Consider the following 18,758-nt stretch of genomic DNA (forward strand, 5'->3'; position numbering starts at 1 on the left):
ATCTAGAGTCACGTCCAGCTTGAAAGCATCTCCTCTAGAATAAAATATAGTAGGGTTAGTAAGGTCACTTAGCATGCACTTTAGTCTCAGGCGATGCCGCTTGGCACGATTGTTCCTTAGGTCAAACAAAGTTGATTTGGCCCGGTAGCCAGGAGATCGTACCATGCAGACCCCCCAAAAAGGGGGGGTGAAGGGTCGGCTCCCCAGGTCCAATCTATGCTATATTCCTTCCTAGTCTTAGCAACTAGGGCAAGTTATATATAATTTTCGTATAAATTAGGGACGAGGAATTCATTTTTGAAATAATTATTATGCCTTTCCATACAAAAAAATATATTTTTGTACAAAAAATGAAAATGTTATGTAATTTTTTGTGACAACTTTGGATGTTACAATCACAGTGTGGCGATTTGCACTAAATAAAAATATGGACGATGTAGCCCATGTATTCTTTACTCTGGAAAATATCACTTTAAAGTAGGCATTCATACATTTTTTCGTAATAAAAAAAAAAATTATAGCGCGTGGCGGTAACGATTTCCATACAAATGGAACTATGCCCAAAGTCAAAGATTAAAAATGTTTACTAAAACACTAAATTTGGCATTTTAAAAGTTTAAATCGCCTGAGACTAAAGTGCATGCACTTCCATACATTTGTCTTACTTACTAACCCTACTAAATACAAGAGTCAAATTAGACTTGTATTAAAGACAGCTGACATAGAAACTGCTCGATGTCTCATAATGTCATTGGCAAACTGTAATGATTTTGTATTTTGAAATAAACTGCTTACGCTATAAAAAGTTATAATACTGTTATATTACAAATTTTATTTATTTTGACCCATTGCGATTTCAATAACCCTCGAAAATAGTCTGGAATGCATCCCTTGCTGCTATGCCTATTCCACGAATGACGTCCCAAGTATGCTGATACTGCTGATAGCTTCACAGTAATGCCCATAAAACTATTGCTTAAGCCCGCACTAGATAACTTTCGTTCCATATACCTAATTATACTTATTAAATATTTACATCCCAACTATCCGAAGTCTGTCTACGTCAATTATATGTATACATTTTTCGCCTTATCGCAAAGAGAGAAGGTGCTAAATTGCTAATTTATCAACATACATTTGAAATCACTTACGAGTATGCTGCGAACTTTAAGTGATCAAGATACAATTCTTAGTAATATTTTGCTTCCTTAATTAGGTGCAATGAACCAGGTTTAGATTTAAGCGTGTAGAATTTTTTACGATAACCGGAGCTAGCATCACAGATAACTGAGATAACAGAAGTAGGCAAAAGATTTGCGTACTTAGATAAATCTTAAAAAATAAAAACACACGAGACACCCACTTCATATGTGCATTAACGAAAAGGGATCACTTTTCAAAGTTTGTACAGAAAATTGCATACAGTTCCGTTCGGTTGTTCGACTCCGTAGCATAAGGACGCCTGCAACTCCAGAGGTGTTACATGCGCATTGCCGTCCCTAACCTAACACTCCGCAGTCCGCACCCTCGTTGAGCTCTGGCAAATTTCCTCACCGGCAGGAACACAGCACTATGCGTATTAGGGTCTAGTGTTATTTGGCTGTTGTTTTCTGTAAGGTGCATGGAGTTACTTCCTCAGTTGGGTTCTGCTCTGCTCTAGATCTGGAATGACATCCGCTTTGCTGTGCGCCTGCCACACGAAGCGAGATGACATTCACAGTGCCCATACCTATCTTTGGACATATTAAGTAGTTTAAGGATATACCCGGGTCCAAACAGTTTTGATTACTTGAATACGCCGGTACCGGTACCTACCGGTAAATTAGAAAATTATTAGGTACAAGTAGTACTGGAACTAATACAGGAATAACATTATCGAGCTCTCGAACCATTTTAACACCATTTAGTAGATAGCCAGAGTCCCGACTTATTTGGTTAAACATTATGCCGATAGCGTTTAAATATACACTATATCAAGGCCAGTTGCTATTTAGTATCATCACTTAAAATTCGACTCTCGTCGTTTTTCATTACTGCGACGTACATTGCTGCTTATGTTACACGAATCAGGTTACCGACTCGTATTTATGCAGAATTGGATATTGTACAATGAGGTAATTTAGTGACAAATCACGGTATTACTAGCCTGTTGTCAGTCACTCACACATTTACGATAAGATATAGGTAGATAGAACAGTGGAATAAATTCAAGTATTTAAACTTGCTTCCAATATCGCTTTATTAAATTCGTTATCAGATATCTTGCGATGTTGATTCTATCCGCTTATAAAAGTCGTTGAGTTTTTAAAGTAAGTTACTATACGTTTGTTGATGTTTTAATGTCTATAGTATTTTTCTGTATAAAAGAAGGTAGGTAGACATTTAATTATATTAGAACTATTACTTACAGCAAACTCATTTAAAGTAGCATATTTCAGCGATAAGTGATAAAAACGATTTATCTTACACTTATCACTTATCAGAAAGGCGGCCAGCACGTGGGTGCAGGCATGCATAACTAACGTAAATGCACTAATAAACACCTTCCTGCCGTCCTCAAAGGCAAGTAACTATTAGACACTGATAGTCGTCGTACCTTTTAAGGTGTGGTAATCGTATTATTGCAAATAGTGTGGTCTAACCTCCATATAGCCGATTAGCCGACCATCCAAAGAAACACGAAATTGTAACCCTTAATTTTCTCTTTCTAAGGGGCCCACAGATTACCAGTTCGCCGGACGATATCAGCCTGTCAGTTGTTCGGAGCTGTCAAATTTTGCGTTTAACTGACAGGCTGATATCGTCCGGCGAACTGGTAATCTGTGGGCCCCTTTACAGCGCTCACTACAGAATGTCACGGTCAGAGGCGAAATTTCTTAAATGCATTCCTCGTTTAAAAAAAATTACAACTTCTCTATATATTTGAAACTAAAATATAATGTTACTCCTTCCCATTGTCAATTATTTGAAATATTATACTTAAATACTAGGTATATTACAGATAAGTAGGTAATGCAAATGATAAAGTTATAAGTTTTTGAAAGATTCTGATTTTATGGACATTGTCAGTCTTTATATTCCCTTTAACACTTACACATGCACCAGAACGACGAATGCAACATTCAAGGGCCTCGTTCGTTACTCGTAGAGTTTGAAGACTAACTGATTACATCAGATTACTGCGCTAATGGCCAGCTTTAACGATTGGCATAAGTGCTCCAATTAAAAATAAAGGTATTTATTTCTCGATAAAACGTAGGTATTACACGCGGTTAAATCTGGAATTAATAATAATAATAAATCGCCAAATGAATATAAAAATGTATCAGGATGACAGATGCTACCAAAAGTCACGTGAATATACATTAGTTTCGATTGGTGTTTTCTATCAACGATTGCCGTCTTGGCTAGGCCCCCAGCCGTATTATGGTCGCGCTTTCATTGGTTTGCGAACGACATGAATACATGATACGATCTAGCACTCTTCTCTTACTAACGCGGTGTCAGAACGTGATTGCTTTCTTGCATGATGTATCGTCTATTATCAATATTATCATGTATTGTGCGGATAATGCGACCATAATACGCCTAGACTTGACGATGATGACAATGGCGAATAGGTGACGTCACACCTTGCTACATCTATTATAAAATTGTCTTTTTAATTTAAAATAGTTACGATTGGATTTTACGTAGAACTGTTGAATTTATGATTGCCAATTTAGTAACAATCTAGCATATTCGTTTGCCGCAAAATGAACTTGTTTATCGTTGCTAACATCAAAATTCTGAGATAGCCTCACTTAAAACACCTGTAAGTCTTTATTTCTTATTGGGCATTATTGTTTCAGCTCAAATTCCAATAAACAATACCTATCACAAAGGGTCCCTCCGTATTATAATCGCTGGAAAATTCCAGCCGAGACCTTTCTTAATAAGTAATTATTGAGGTTACATTGATTTAACGCGCGCCATCTTGTTGCGATAACAAATGTATTTGCACAGCTCGCGATACCATACGGCATTCGTTCTTGGGCGATTAATTCAGTTTTCATTGTTAATTTCGGCACAATGGTGTCATGTCATGGGTGTTGCCAGAATCAAGTTGCAGTAGGCGTGACTTATTGTACATACTCGTAGATCTGATGCACCTGGGACGGGACGGATGGTTTTGAGTGACGACCATATACCTACCATTGGCAAGACCTCCGACATGCGGGATCGTTATGTAGTTACTTTGGGAAAACCTGCGTTTACGACCAATACCCAAGTATTTTATAAATGTCGACTAAGTTTGAGATGGAGTGAATTGATTGAGTATCAAATGCTGAACTGTGCGGCTAAGTATTCGACGAGTAAAAGAGCATGTATGAGGTGCTCCAGCAGTGTTCATGAACACTTTATAAAGCAAAGTTATTGAGCTGGTTGTAAGCTAAATGACACTAAGAGATAGAAAGAGAATGGAAGCATTTGAAATGTGGTGCTGGAGGCGTATGGAAGGCATTAGTTGGAGAGACAGGATAACGAATGAGAAGATGCTAAGAAGAGTGAATGAAAGGAGAGCGATCCTGAACACTATTGCAAATAGACGCGGAAAAATGATTGGACACTTAATGCGACACGACCACTTCTTTAAAACTATCCTGGAGGGGCGGATAGGGTGCAAGCGGGGTAGAGGAAAACCCAGACGCAGCTTTTTAGAACAAGTGAAAGAAAAAGTAGGGGTCGTCTCGTATCAAAAAGTCAAAGAATTGGCGCAAGATAGGGAAAGCAGGAAGATACTCCACTGACAAGAGAATATCTCTTAAATTAATGATGATTATGATGTACGCTAAATACTGCCGCCATGGAGTTATATTATCTCATGTTCATGTTCAAGCATCTTTAAATTTGAAAATTGAATGTACCTTCATATTGAGTATTTACCGCGGAACATATCATAGGTAAAACACACTACGCTTTCAAGATTCAAATTCCCACACGTGTATAGGCACAAGGATCTGCGGAGAGCGTACTAACGGTCCAGGGTGTCATTACAACCACTCGCCGAGATATTCGTTCACATGAACTAGTATGACACTCTCCAACCACTCATATAAAAGTTAAGGACCTCGAGTTTACAGTAATACTGGTCTGAGCGTTCGGCGTTTGGAATCGGCCAGCTAACGGTAGCATTTACTATTCATTCAAGCGACATCGATATGGCTGCAAGGATTTCACTGGCCAGAAATTCGACTTTGAAATCGCGATGTTGCGAAGTAGCCGCGATATGTGTCGAGCGGACGTTCTAGTGACACCTAGAATTTTCTTGTATATGGTGATTCTGTAGTATAACTTTTTTGGGGAGATGATTTTAGGATATATTATGCCAATATTTATTTAAAACCATGCGAAAACTAAGTACCGCGCGCCTGGTGGTAGGCAGGTATATGGTTAATTATAATGTGGTTTGTGGGTGCTAAATTCATAATTCCGTTTGCCGTTTTAAATTCATAACGTTTTAGAGGAGTCTTCATTTACAACTTTGTCCTGTGTATTATGCGAAAAAAGAGATAATATTTACCTGAGACCTAAATATGTCACAATTTTCAGTTACGTCTAACACTTTAGGAAACCATTCGCCGAGAATACCAGTGAAGGAAAACCATTTCCAAACAATAATCAGATCATCTAGATCCTTCTATAGCTATTAAATTCAGTACTATTTCATGCAAACTCGAAACCGCTTCGATTATAAAATCTTAAACTGCATTTAAATACTCAATTAACTTCCGGATATCGTAATCCAGTAAGATATACAAGCTCCCACGTAATTCTGTATCTCCCTCGCACCAGTACCGCGTTTTTGCAGACGAAAGAAACAGACGATTCCAACGTTGCTAATTAAGTAAACTCACAATGACTGTAGCTAGTTAAGCGTAGTCTGTATTATGAGGTATTAAGGTTGAGAATAGCGTGAAATTTCCGTTTAAATGGGCATTGTATGCGTAAACATTAATCGCTGACACGGGTAGGCCTTTGAAGGTCACGATGCTCGTGTATTCCTATCGCTGTGTTCGTCGAACGCTCGAGCTCACCAGTGTAACTGCATCCGTAGATCTGTATGATTAATGCTATAATCGGAAAGTTGACTTATACTGGAGAGCCCGAGCATTTGACTTGCCTGTGTTTGGTGTGCGATTGGAATATTGACCCTGCGCGAATCTTCTTGTGATAAGCACTTTTTGTATTTTGGTTTAAGGAAATCTTTGGGAAGCGAATTAGTAGATACAATAGGGGCTTATCCACGCGCTGAAAACGTACCACGCATTATGTTCTTACAGAATTATCATATTTTGATGATATATTTTTTATATTCCAGTACACTGAGAAAAAAAACTAACAAAAACACACTTAGAATTACAAAAATAAAACTTAATCCGGGGACAAGGAGAGTCAACTAATAGGAACAAATTGACTTTTGCAATTTCCATTTAGTAGGAAATACAACTTCTATATTTGTAATTTGAAGTATGCTAGAGTAATTTCAGAAACTTGGTTTTGTTATTCCGAGAGGTGCTTTAGCAATATCGGAGGTGATGACGTCATGGGTGAAAACTAACCGTTTTGTAATTCTAAGCGTGCTTTAGCAATATCGGAGACGATGACGTCATAGGTTTTACTAAACTGTACTGCGATTCCAAGGTAGCTGTTGTTATTCTAGAGATAATGACGTCACAGGCAAAAACTAAACTGTTTGCAATTCCTCCGCCCCTAGCAAACGGGCGCCGCGAGAGCATGTCGCGCGCGTGGTAGCTACCCGTCTCTATTTCTGTCTGTATGAATAAAAAAGCATTTGGTAGTATATATCTCTGTACTAAAGAGGCACTATAAAAGCCTGTCGAGATATTCTACCCATTGCTTTCTTATTCATACAGTCAGAAAGAGACTAGTAGTTATTACGCGCGCAACATGCTCTCGCGGCGCACCTGTGCTAGGGAGGTTGGAATTGCAAACAGTTTAGATTTACCTGTGATTTCATTATCACTAGAATAACAACAGCTAGCTCGAAGTTGCAGAACAATATATTCCTGTAGACCCCAACTACACAGTAGGTCGCGGGTTAATATGTCCATGGCCCACAATATATCCTAAATTTATTATTTAACTTAAGTATGTTTTAAATAAAGAAGACACGAGACACGCCCGCCCGACATCCGACACAATACTAACTCTAACCAAATGAACGTAGCAAGTAGTACGTTTCGCTGTGTTGGTATTACAAAACTCGTTTAGTGATTGGTACAACAATGAACATAAACACAACAAGTCTATCTACTAAATACCAGTAAACTTTGTAATGTCGCTATAGTAACAACTGAATTGTTATTTTAAATGGGGTAATGTTATTCCCGCGAACTCGTTTTTTAGATATTACAAAACTATGTAAGTGAGACATTTACTAAAATCATAACTTGAAATCACAGATGCTTTTTTCCAAAAATCACAAACTTTACTAGTAAAAATCGGAGAATTTTAGTAGTAATAAAAATGGATTGTAACAAATACTGAACTTTGTTTAATGCTCCATTTACTAAAGTCTGTTTGCTGAAATTAGATTTAGTATTACTGAGCTGTTTGTAGAAATAAATAAATTTTACAGAAATAGTGAAACTTCCATGATTACTACTAAAACTTCATTTTTTCCCCCAGTACAGAACTGTTTATTAATTCCTGGTGATGATTTTTCTCTCAGTGTAGATATAGGTTCCTCTATAGTTGGTCCCATTTCTTTACACTAGTTAAAATTAATATTAAGGTTCGTTTAAAGTAGGTAGGTTAATATTAGACGAAAAATGTATTCCCAATCAATATTTGTTAGTCTTTTTCATAAATTATAAAACGAATTATGTACCTACGTACAGCAATTTCTAACAATTGAACGTTGGGACAGGTAGGTATATGATTTTTTTGCGCTAATAAGGCGCTCCATGTTTAGAAAAATATTGTTACCTTAGGTATATAAAATGGCCGTCGTAATAAATCTAAGCTACTACATCAAAAACTGAGTATGAATACTCTGTGCTCTTAATTGAATAAATATTACATCTTATTAGATTACCAATCTATTAAGTAGCATTATAAATCAACACCTATTGTGACATTAACTTTTCGGTCTCTGCAATGCATTGAAAATGCATAATTTGATAATATTAGTAGGTATTATAATTGCTGCTATTTTATTGATTACTAGCGACCCGGCGCGGCGGCTTCGAACGGGTTAGCAAATTATACACCTAAACCTTCCTCAAGAATCACTCTATTGATAAGTGAAAACCGCATGAAAATGCGTTCAGTAGTTTTTGAGTTTATCGCGAATCGCGAACAAACATACAAACATACAAACACGCAAACAGACAGACGCGGCGGGGGACATTTTTATAAGGTGTAGTGAATTATGTACATCTTTAATCTTTAACCATTTCCGAAAACGATTTCGCATTGTCGCGGTCTCATGATAAAATTTATGAAAAACTTGCTGAATAAGGAATAGACGCAAACGCTGACGTTTACTGAGAATGATCGTTTATAAATAACATCAAATGTATTAAAATTATTATACATACTATACAATATTTATTAAGTAACCGACTATTTTAAATTCCAAATCATCAGTCTGATTCTACAATACGAGGGCGTGTCGCATTATGTGATCACTGTTTATCAACAACCAATTCTCTTTATGCGTATGTACACATTCCATCGCTGCTTCAGTACTACTCGTCTGACGCGACGCCATTGCGTAAAGCAATGGACAGCGTTTTGGAGAAGGCATCCTTTTTTAACTTTTTATATCGGTCGATTTATAGATAGCTCTAGGTGACACTGCGCAGTTTGACCAGACTGCGTATTCTCGACTACCGGCGAATCGGACGCTTAGATGAGCCAGTGTAACTCCAATATCGAGATCAGTGGTAAAAGTATGCGTCTGAAAGCCCACTTATATTGGTTGCGTGAGACCATTTGACTAATGTAAGTGGTAGTAATAACGCCACAGACGCATGGCGCTTCTTAGAATGAATAACTAGGTGTAATATTTGTAACATTTATGCCCAGTAGCTTTTAGTATCTACGTTGTGGAATGTTTGACAAGTTGTTTTGAGGCGCAATAGCAGACACGTGTGTTTCTGATTTAGGGTTTTTTTATACATCCTACAGCAGAATAGATCATTTGATTAAATTTAATGGTGTTTTGCACAACTTTAAAGTTGTCGTCATCATTATAATCATCAATGATAATTTTTGGCTAGTATAATATACTAAGCTTTCTGCCCACGACTTCATCTCGATAGAATGAAGATTTCAGTTATAGAATCTATCCTAAGTCTTTCGCCGGGACTGAAATTAACTCTAATACCAAATCGATTAAGTGGTGCAAGTGTGAAAAGGTAACAGACGGACGTACATAGACAGAGTTACTTTCAGATTTATAATATAAGTAGGGGTTAGCCAAAAGACGTTACATTCCGACTTACATTAATGCTGATTTAAACAGTCGCAAATACTAATACTCGTATCTACCTACTCAATCTTTTGCCGTCCTTCTTCCACTCACACTCCACACACATATCGTACTTATTCGCACGCAAACACGCAACCAGAAAGAGAATACTGTCTATTATAACACTATTAATTTTAAATTGATGTCATAAGTGCAAATCAAAAGGATATGTCCCGAGTTATAACTTTATCGGCTTATTAAAAGGTCAAACGCAACAGCGATAAGGACATGACGATAATGCCTTATCAATACAAGCAGTCATATGGCTAGAAAAATTTGTAGAGAACTCCGTGTTTAATACCTACTCGAAATAGATTATGAAAAAGTGATAATTTGGCAAAAAACAAGACTTTTGACCGTGTACCCACAAGTAGACCAGATAAAATGTTTAATACCTTCTATAGATGAACCAAAGTTTAGTAGCTTAGTAGGCAAGCGACTAAGATATGTTAATCAACTGACAAATACATTCTATAACTGGCCAGATATACAGAACTAAAATTGTAGGTAATTTAAGCATTTAGTGCCAAACAAATGAATCATATAAGCTAACAAATTCTCATAGGTAGTCTTCTCAACTACTACCTAAAGAAACAATTAGCTCTAGTATAAGTAGGTACAGATTAGAGTGGTTAGAAAATATAATTGGCCGTAGTTTGCACGTAATGTGTAAGAACGGCTCCTTAATTGCTCCCTCATTGTCATTGGTAAGGATCGTTACTCCTTAATAAGAACCGTCAGCCAATTCATATTAACTAACCCGGGGATCTAGCCAAGAGCCAATCGTTTATAGAACGTCGATCGAAATTTACATAATGAATGGAACTTAAACATACATTTTCGTTTGCATCTATCATCCCGATACATTTTTACTTTTCAATTCATCGATAAACGATTTTCATCTCGACAACGGCCCCTGTACTGTTTAAATGTATCTTACCTTCCATCCAGCTGAGGAATTGCTATCGCCCTTATCCTTAAAATATGGCACATTCTGGACCATCCACTCGTAGATCTGTGACAACGTGAGTCGGTTGTCCTGCGCCGAGGTGATGGCCTGGGTGATGAGATCAGCATAAGAGAGGTTGCCCCAGGCATTGCGTCGGGACGAGTTCTTCTTGCCCACTGCTGTTGGGAGGGGAGGGGCACCTATGGAAAAACAACAGATATATTTAGAACACAGTAGAGAAAAAAGATTCCAGAAACAATCCATGAGGTAAATTTACAACTCAGTTTTAGACCAAACAAGCATCCACAACAAAATTTTCCTTGTATATTCTAGGTAAAGGAGGAACTTCTCCGACAAAGGGACTTGAAGAAAGGGACTGGCATAGATGTCTTAGAGGATGGCTAGAGTATTGAATTGCTGGTTCATTCTGCTTAGGTTATTGCGAATTATTTCTACCTTCTGATTTGTGAAGGCTCGCAATAAAAAGTTTCTATCTTGTATATTCTGACAATACTCGAGTGAGCTATCATGCAATAGGCTTCTTAGGTACATTAGGTGTCCACAAATCAAATAATTAAAAGGAATATTGTTGTTACATCGTTTTTCTTCAGGAAACAAAATATTTTTAAAATGTGTGTAAATATATGTAAATATAGTAGTAGTAGTAAACTCTTTATTGTACAAAAAGACATTAGAAATAACATACAATTAGTAAGAAGTACAAAGGCGAACTTATCCCTTTGAGGGATCTCTTCCAGTTAACCTTTGAGTAGATGAGAGGAGAAAGTGAAAAGAGGAAAGGGGGAAAGAGTGAAATGTTGTCCGAATATGTGAAAATAGTTGGTCATACTAAGGATTTACTGCACAAAACGCATTGCCTTTAATATTCTCGTAAGTGCATCTAAGTCGAAATTGATTGCAGTATTTTTCCCTGTAAGCCACGTTTTGACTAATCGGCCTCATATATTCTCTTATCTGATAATGATGTTGTGGACAAACGCTTATGTATTTTCTATGATAGAATATATTTAGTCCACTATTACTATAAAATAAGTATTTATCGACAGTAAATACGTGAGTGACCCGTTCTTAATATATTTAATATGTCTGTGTCTCACGGAAGTTTTGTTAGTAAATACTTCTTATATAGGAATAGTGGACTAAATACGTTCACATGCGTGGGCGTCCACCGTCCAGTCCATACGACAAACAATAAATAGGATGTATCAATCTATCACATTTATTTATTTCTTAGTTTTCTTCCCTTCCTTTTTTTCGATATCTTTTTTAGATCAACTACGCCATAGAAAAACACAAATTATGATTGTTCTTTTGGTTGTATACTTTATTTCTTCATAATTTCTGTAACTGTAACTGATTTGCTTATTATGTTATGTACAATAAAGTATAATGCATATGTAAATTTATACATCTTCCAGTTAGTACGAAAATTAACTTCTGTTGAATGTAAAAAGTCATCTTTGCGTAATCACTGTCTGTCACTGATGAATTTGTAGATTAGATCTTTGTAATTGATATAAAAAATAGAATTTAATTTTTATTTTTTTATGTTGTTAAGTTTTCAAGTTGGTAACCGATGGTTGATTGGTTCGATGGCAAATAAATGCATTAATTAATTTGAAAAAAAAAAATGCTTAAGTTAAGAAATACTTTTAAGGGACCCACAGATTACCAGTTCGCCGGACGATATCAGCCGTTTAACTGACAGGCTGTTATTGTCCGGCGAACTGGTAAATAGTGAGCCCCTTTACGTGCCAATCTGCGCAACCTTATAAATATTCCAATTAGATTCCAATAACAACCAAATAATGTATAGACTTCTTTTACAAATAGTACATTTTCTTTCCTTCTACGATCTACATCAGATGGTCGTACCTATGATGCGAAAGTTGGCATCGAATCAAAGATTTATCCTCCGCTACTTTGTGGTACAGTTAAGTAAAAGCATGGGACGTCAAGCCAATCATGGTAAATCAATAATTCGAAAAAGGCAATGACCGTATGCTTTTTAAAAGTATCCCTTAGATAAACTTTCAACGTATCAGTAGAGATAAACAGTGACGGTGATGATGAATTGATATGATCCACGTGGACGAGAGCCTCAATCATAAAACAATTGATATCTATAGAATTTTAATAATACGGCTACTGACTGAATTTTTACTGATTGTTTGAATCAGGTGGATTTTATAAAGATTTTAGCTGTCTTTCAAAGATTTATGTCAAAGAATGACAATAATGGCGACATATTTGTCTGGCCTGGATGTTGCAACTAACTAAATACATATGACATATGAGTGAACTTTGATGATCAATCTTCCTGCTAAATAGTTTGATTAGCCGGTAATAACTGTTTATATGAGCGCCAATGCAGGGTTCGTAATTAAGTTGCTGAAGTTGTCTTCCAGGTCTGCTGCTAAGTATACTTATATAAATAATACATGAATTATTTTTTTCTGGCTAACTTTTTTTCACCCAGTTACCCTACTAGATGTTGATTTTGCACAAGCTTTCAAGATCCCAACACAAATATTGGTTTTGTTGAATCTGTTTAATTTTTCGGAAAGGAGATATATTTGATAGACATACAGCTTGACAGTCCGGTTCCAATGATATTGTAGCAATATAAAAAAAAGAGAAATGGAATCCATAAATATTGGAAAAGAATAGGAAAGGCGTTTGTCCAATACCTACTTGAAAAACGTGAACATAACATGTGTTTTTTTAAATTTGCAATGTTATAGGAAAGGAATTAGCATACGGTGCTCATTTGCGGTTATATTTTTAGAGACAGGAAAGCTGTATCAGCTATAGGTATTAATGTAGTATGTATTATATGACTGTGTGCGTCCACGTTTAGAAAAAGTAAATTGACTCTAGTTCGGAGAAAGTATCGTTGATTGACTCAACGTAACCCCAGGTCCCTTATCAGGAAATCCACAGGAGGCCTACGGACTTCTCGATCGCTTTATTAGAAAACGTTATTACGCGTCTCGCAGCTACCCGTGGATTCCTCGCAATTTTCTAGAGCAATTGCAATTAGGAGTTAATTGATCAGAATTCAAGAAACCTCTTCCAAGTGAAGTTATTTGAGTTTAAGGGGATGGATGGATTCTGAATAAGTTTGCTTTTTGCTCATTATTGCATTGATTAGGTAACCAACTAATTTTTGCTTAGTATCCTTGTATTATTCCTATGCCTACACCTACAGTGTTATGGTCAAGTCAGCAACTGACTCTGTGCCACGCAGTTGTCGTCGATAAACTTTTTGCGACCAAACACTTTTATCATGACTGCTCATAGCGCTGCGCATAAACATGTTGTGTTGTGATCATTTTAATATTTCTTTTATCAGTTACGCTACGCTTACATTGTACCTATAAGCTGCTAATAATAAGTGGCTCGTTGCATGTTTGTTTTGTTATTGGAGCCATGCGAACGTGCGTGGTGCCTAATAGTGAGGTTTGAGGGCAGGAATTTTACCGGAAAGGTTAGTGTTGGAGTTCTTCTTGGAGCCGGCGTCCTCAGGGTCGACGAAGTTGTCGGGGCGCGGCAGCGGCCACGTGTTGGAGCGCGCGCGCGGCTGGGGCTCGAAGCCCACCTCGGCCAGCTCCCCCAGCGGCTCTAGCTCCGCCATGCCCCCCTCCAGCTCCTGCAGCGCCGTCTGTGACGACCACAGGTTGGTGTAGCTCCCGCCCGCCTGCAGAGACATCTCCGCCTCTCTACACAGCGGCTCAGTGGAATTTTTCGGTAGCTGTGACGATCCGCACGCTTAGCGGTGCGTGCCGACTTTGGCCGTTAGCATCACAGTGCGCTCTCGTTTCTGATTTTTTTTTCTATTTCCAGAACGTCGTCGGACCCGAGCTCCACCGGGAGGTTATCTGTCTTCTCGTTATCGGCTCTGTTATTCGAAGCCAATAACATGTGGTATCTCCGTAACGTTCATAAACAGCGCCGTACGCAGAGCGTCGGCCGTCGGGCCGTTCCCGAGAGGTGATTTTCGCTAAATATAAGCGCGGAGCGCGGCGGGGGCGGGGCGCGAACCACGTGAGCTATACGCCGATTTTCCAATTCATCACTGGCGGACTAGAGGCGCGATAACCTTGTAACGTGGCCCGTAACACCGCGTTTCGTGTCGCCTACGATCGTCACCGGTCCTAATATTTGGCCACTGCGCAAATTCAGGCGTCCTTCCGAGTTCGAGCACTTTATAACTTTTTCGCACTGTCAAGAGTTCACTGAGGGTTCAATTAGCACTTTGCACAGTTGTGGGTTTTCATAAACTCGCATCAAAAGTTGTTCGGAAGTGTCCACGCGGTCGGCGATGGTCGCTACTGCGTAATAAGCGGAGTATAGCGCGTGGCGCGGCGGTCGTCCTCGGCCGCGAGCGGTCGCACGTACACTGAACCGTCTGACGGCTGACGGCGCTCGGCGGAGCGCGGAGCCGGGCGCGGAGGCGCGGCGCTCGTGCGAATTCCGCTCGCGACGCGGGACGGGGGATCTTGAAGTGGCGTCGTATGACCGCGCTCGGCCGCGCTCGCCGCCACTCGGCTCGCCTTCGCTCATTAATTTATAGTCCGAATTCTTTCCACAGTTATCGGAGTACAGTGCAGGCGGCGCGGCATGCGAGCGCCGACGTCACACTATGTTTACAAACTTTTTAAAATGCGACCTATCACATTACGAGAGTTGCAAGTCGGCAGCATTTCCGCAGTCAAGTTTACGGCATGCTTTAAAGGGCATAATTATGCAATTCGTGTAAATGCCCGATTGAGGAAGTCCACGTAATATAAGTAAGAAAGAAAGAAAGAAAATACATTTATTTAAGTACATACGAGTAACACATGCATGAAACTGAATGTAACGAAACTTTATATAATTATTGTAATGAATGATTGTTTATGCTGTTCTGAATAGGTATAATACCTACCTATCTATGCCTACACATTATACATTGTTCAACATACAACCTATAAAATTAAAAATAATAGTTTTTATTTACTGTAACACGCCTTTTGTACAAATGCCAAATATAAGGGCTGTAATAATTTTACGACTTACGACTTTTTTTCAAATTGGAAAATATTCCTAAACTTCGTAGACGCCTACTACGCTACGAGTCGTAGCAGTTAGAATCGAAGCGTAAGTTACAGTGCAGTTCAATGCTACGCATTAAAAAAAGCCGGCCAAGTGCGAGTCGGACTCGCGTTCCAAGGGTTCCGTAGATTACGCAATTTTTAATAATGTATTTAATTTTTTATATGTGAAACGCGAGTGAATTGCCTTTAAAAAACCCGTAGGGGTTCTCAAAAACTAAGTAATTAGTCGGACTCACGCTTGACTGCATATTTCTAATAGGCTTTCCTGTCATCTATAGTACCTGTTAACTATATTGTGTATTTTTTTTTAATTGTAGACTCAGTAGTTTCGAAGATCGGGGGGGGGGGGGGGATAGTATTTTTTTGGCTTTTTTCTTAAATAACTTCTAAACTATTTATTTTCAAAGTACACAAAATATATGTTTGAGATTCTCATAATGAGCTCTTTCATTTGATATGTAACACGATATAGTTTAAAAAACATTATTTTTTAATTTTCGTATTTACCCCCCAAAAGTGGCCTCCATCAGTCCATGTTTAAAATTCATTTGTTTACGTAAGATGTCCGTCTTTGGGTCACGAATTTACATATGTGTACCAAATTTCAACTTAATTGGTCCGGTACTTTTGGAGAAAATGGGCTGTGACAGACAGACAGACAGACAGACAGACAGGACGGAACCCTAAAAAATAGGTATCTTAAGAGTGGCCTGTATTGGGGATTCACCAAATAATATTGCAAAGTTGTACCTTATAAAAAATTAAAAAAACACGACTGCAGTTTAAAAGCGAACTGAAAAGTTTGCAATATTTTTTGTAAAGTTTGCGTAATATGGCGTAGGTATTAAGTCCGCCGTAGGCATTAACGCCACATAGCCTATGTTACCCGGGATGACGTAAGGATTCTAATGATATATCATACTTATAAATTAGTTAAGGCATTCAGAAGTTATGGTGAATAAATAAATAAGAAACTCACATACCTATAGTGGGTCAAGCAAATCTTGTCAGTAGCAATGTAAACCAAACTAAAGTAGGGCAACACTCAAAGAGTAATATTGCGCTAAGAAAAGCAGCAATGTACAATGTACATCGAACCCAAACTTTTTTTTCCGCTGAGCGTGGCCTACGTACGTCAATTCAAATTGTCACTCGCGGTTTATTGAAAATGTTTGAAATTGTTATTAATAGGTATGGACTGACAATTTAAAAGCGGTGTAAAAACGATGTTAATAAAAATGATTAACAAATTTGAAGATCTCAAAATAAAATTAGAAGCGGACTATATGCCGTTAAACAAGAATGTATGAATAAAATCATTGCTACCGCAGGTAGATGTCCTACTGGATTTTAATATTCTATTTGATTTCTCAGTTGGCACTGAAGGTATTGTAGGCACATCAGCTTTTCTTAAGGTCATGCACAATCTTATTTAATATATTGGTATTTAATGGTGACACAGCAGAAATATCTCTTGAAATAGATACGATTCAGAATGTAAACAAACAAGATGATGGCTGTCATTCACGGTTCACATTCCACAGATAAAACACAGATGACACGCGATTTTCGAATTATTCGAACACAGTGTTGCTAACCCGCGATTTTTCAAATTTGCCGCCGTTTGCTACTGACAAGATTTGCTTGACCCAGTATACATATATATGTACCTACAAACATGAACGCTGAAAACAATACGCTCTTTTTTGGGCAGTCGTGTAAAAACTGGTGTACTATTTAATTTACTTATAGAATAGTATAAATAAGAAACTCACATACCTACATATATACCTACAAACATGAACGCTGAAAACAATACACTCATGTTTGGGTAGTCGTGTGAAAACTGGTGTACTATTTAATTAACTATTTACTTATAGAATAGTTGTGTATTTCTCTGTTTAACTACGCATTATTGATTGATGGTTTGCTATTTTACTTTATTACTTTGACAAATCTTGTACGCATAACCATATTCACATAACGCTAAAATACTTTCATAAATGACCATGTCATGTTTTCAATAACGTGGGCAATCTTAGAGGATATAACCAACGGAGACGCCATGTCTAAAATTTTCGGTACAAAATAGTCTGCCGTTTTTTGCGGGGGAGGGGCGGGGCACATCAAATGTATAGGTACGTCATGTCAGATAAACGTCAATCCATACATATGGTTGACATGTGGTTGACCATTGGCCGCCTTTTTTCGACAGAGGGGAACGCCTGTTAATGGCGGCTCCAAGTGGGCAATGCATCATCATCATTATTCTTAAGAGCCTAGCTCTTGTCGGTGGAGTAATCGCCATTCCGTTCTTCTCTCTGCTACTGTTTTGAGCTCCTGATACTTCACTACGTTAATTTTCTCTTTGGCCTGGTAATATATGCACGTCTCGGTATTCCCCTGCCTGTCTGTTTTTCTATTCTGCCTTCAATTATAGACTTTATGTAAGTATCGTGACGTATCAGGTGCCCCAACATGTTTCCCCTTCTGTTTTCAATTGTTCTTAGCAGAGATCTCTTCTCACCTACCAAATTTAATACTTCCGTATTTGTTTTCCTCTCTTTCCAGCTTATACCTTCCATTCTTCTCCATGTCCACATTTCAAAAGCGCTCAATCTGTCTCTATCACGCTGGGTTAATGACCACGTCTCGCTTCCATATAACGCTATATACTCCAGGCGTAGATCTTGATAAATCGCTTTCTGATGTTTCGGGATATCTTTGCTTTAAGTAGGTGTTTCTTGGTGTTGAAAGCTTTTTTAGCCATGGCTATGCGTGTGATGATATCCGAAGTGCATCTGGAGTTGCTTGTTATAATGCTTCCTAAGTATTCAAAACTTTTTACTTGCTCAATTACTGTATTTCTGATTTTAATAGGGTCTATTTTGTTATTGTGCTTAGATGTTATTAATGTTTTTGTTTTATTGATGTTGATCTTAAGTCCAAATTCTGTAAATATGTGGTCCATTTCCGTTACAAGCTGTTCTAGTTCTAAAGAATTTTCTGCTATTGCTGCTATGTCATCTGCAAACCTAACGAAATAAAACTTTCCTCCGTTAATTTTGACACCCCCTTTTCCTATTTCAACAATTTTTCTTATGGGCGATGCATAGCCTTTGTAAAATCCTTAGCCCAAAAATATAAA

The 18,758-nt window shown here is 38.0% G+C and overlaps 2 protein-coding genes across 3 annotated transcripts in view; both read right to left on the bottom strand.

Annotated features, from left to right (window-relative positions):
- Positions 1-15,208, bottom strand: part of LOC134792375 (forkhead box protein O) — a 127,875-nt gene extending 112,667 nt beyond the window's left edge. For both annotated transcript variants that reach the window (XM_063763660.1, XM_063763658.1), the window contains exons 1-2: positions 13,995-15,208; positions 10,482-10,690 (exon numbers count right to left, since the gene is read on the bottom strand). In XM_063763660.1, coding sequence (XP_063619730.1) covers positions 10,482-10,690; positions 13,995-14,223 — 438 coding nt within the window. In that variant the 5' untranslated portion in view covers positions 14,224-15,208. The remainder of the gene's footprint in view (positions 1-10,481; positions 10,691-13,994) is intronic.
- Positions 1-18,758, bottom strand: part of LOC134792409 (uncharacterized) — a 729,291-nt gene that overhangs the window by 544,634 nt on the left and 165,899 nt on the right. The gene's annotated exons all lie outside the window — the stretch shown is intronic.

Source organism: Cydia splendana, chromosome 7, assembly GCF_910591565.1.
Source record: "Cydia splendana chromosome 7, ilCydSple1.2, whole genome shotgun sequence".
Taxonomy (NCBI): Eukaryota; Metazoa; Arthropoda; class Insecta; order Lepidoptera; family Tortricidae; genus Cydia; species Cydia splendana.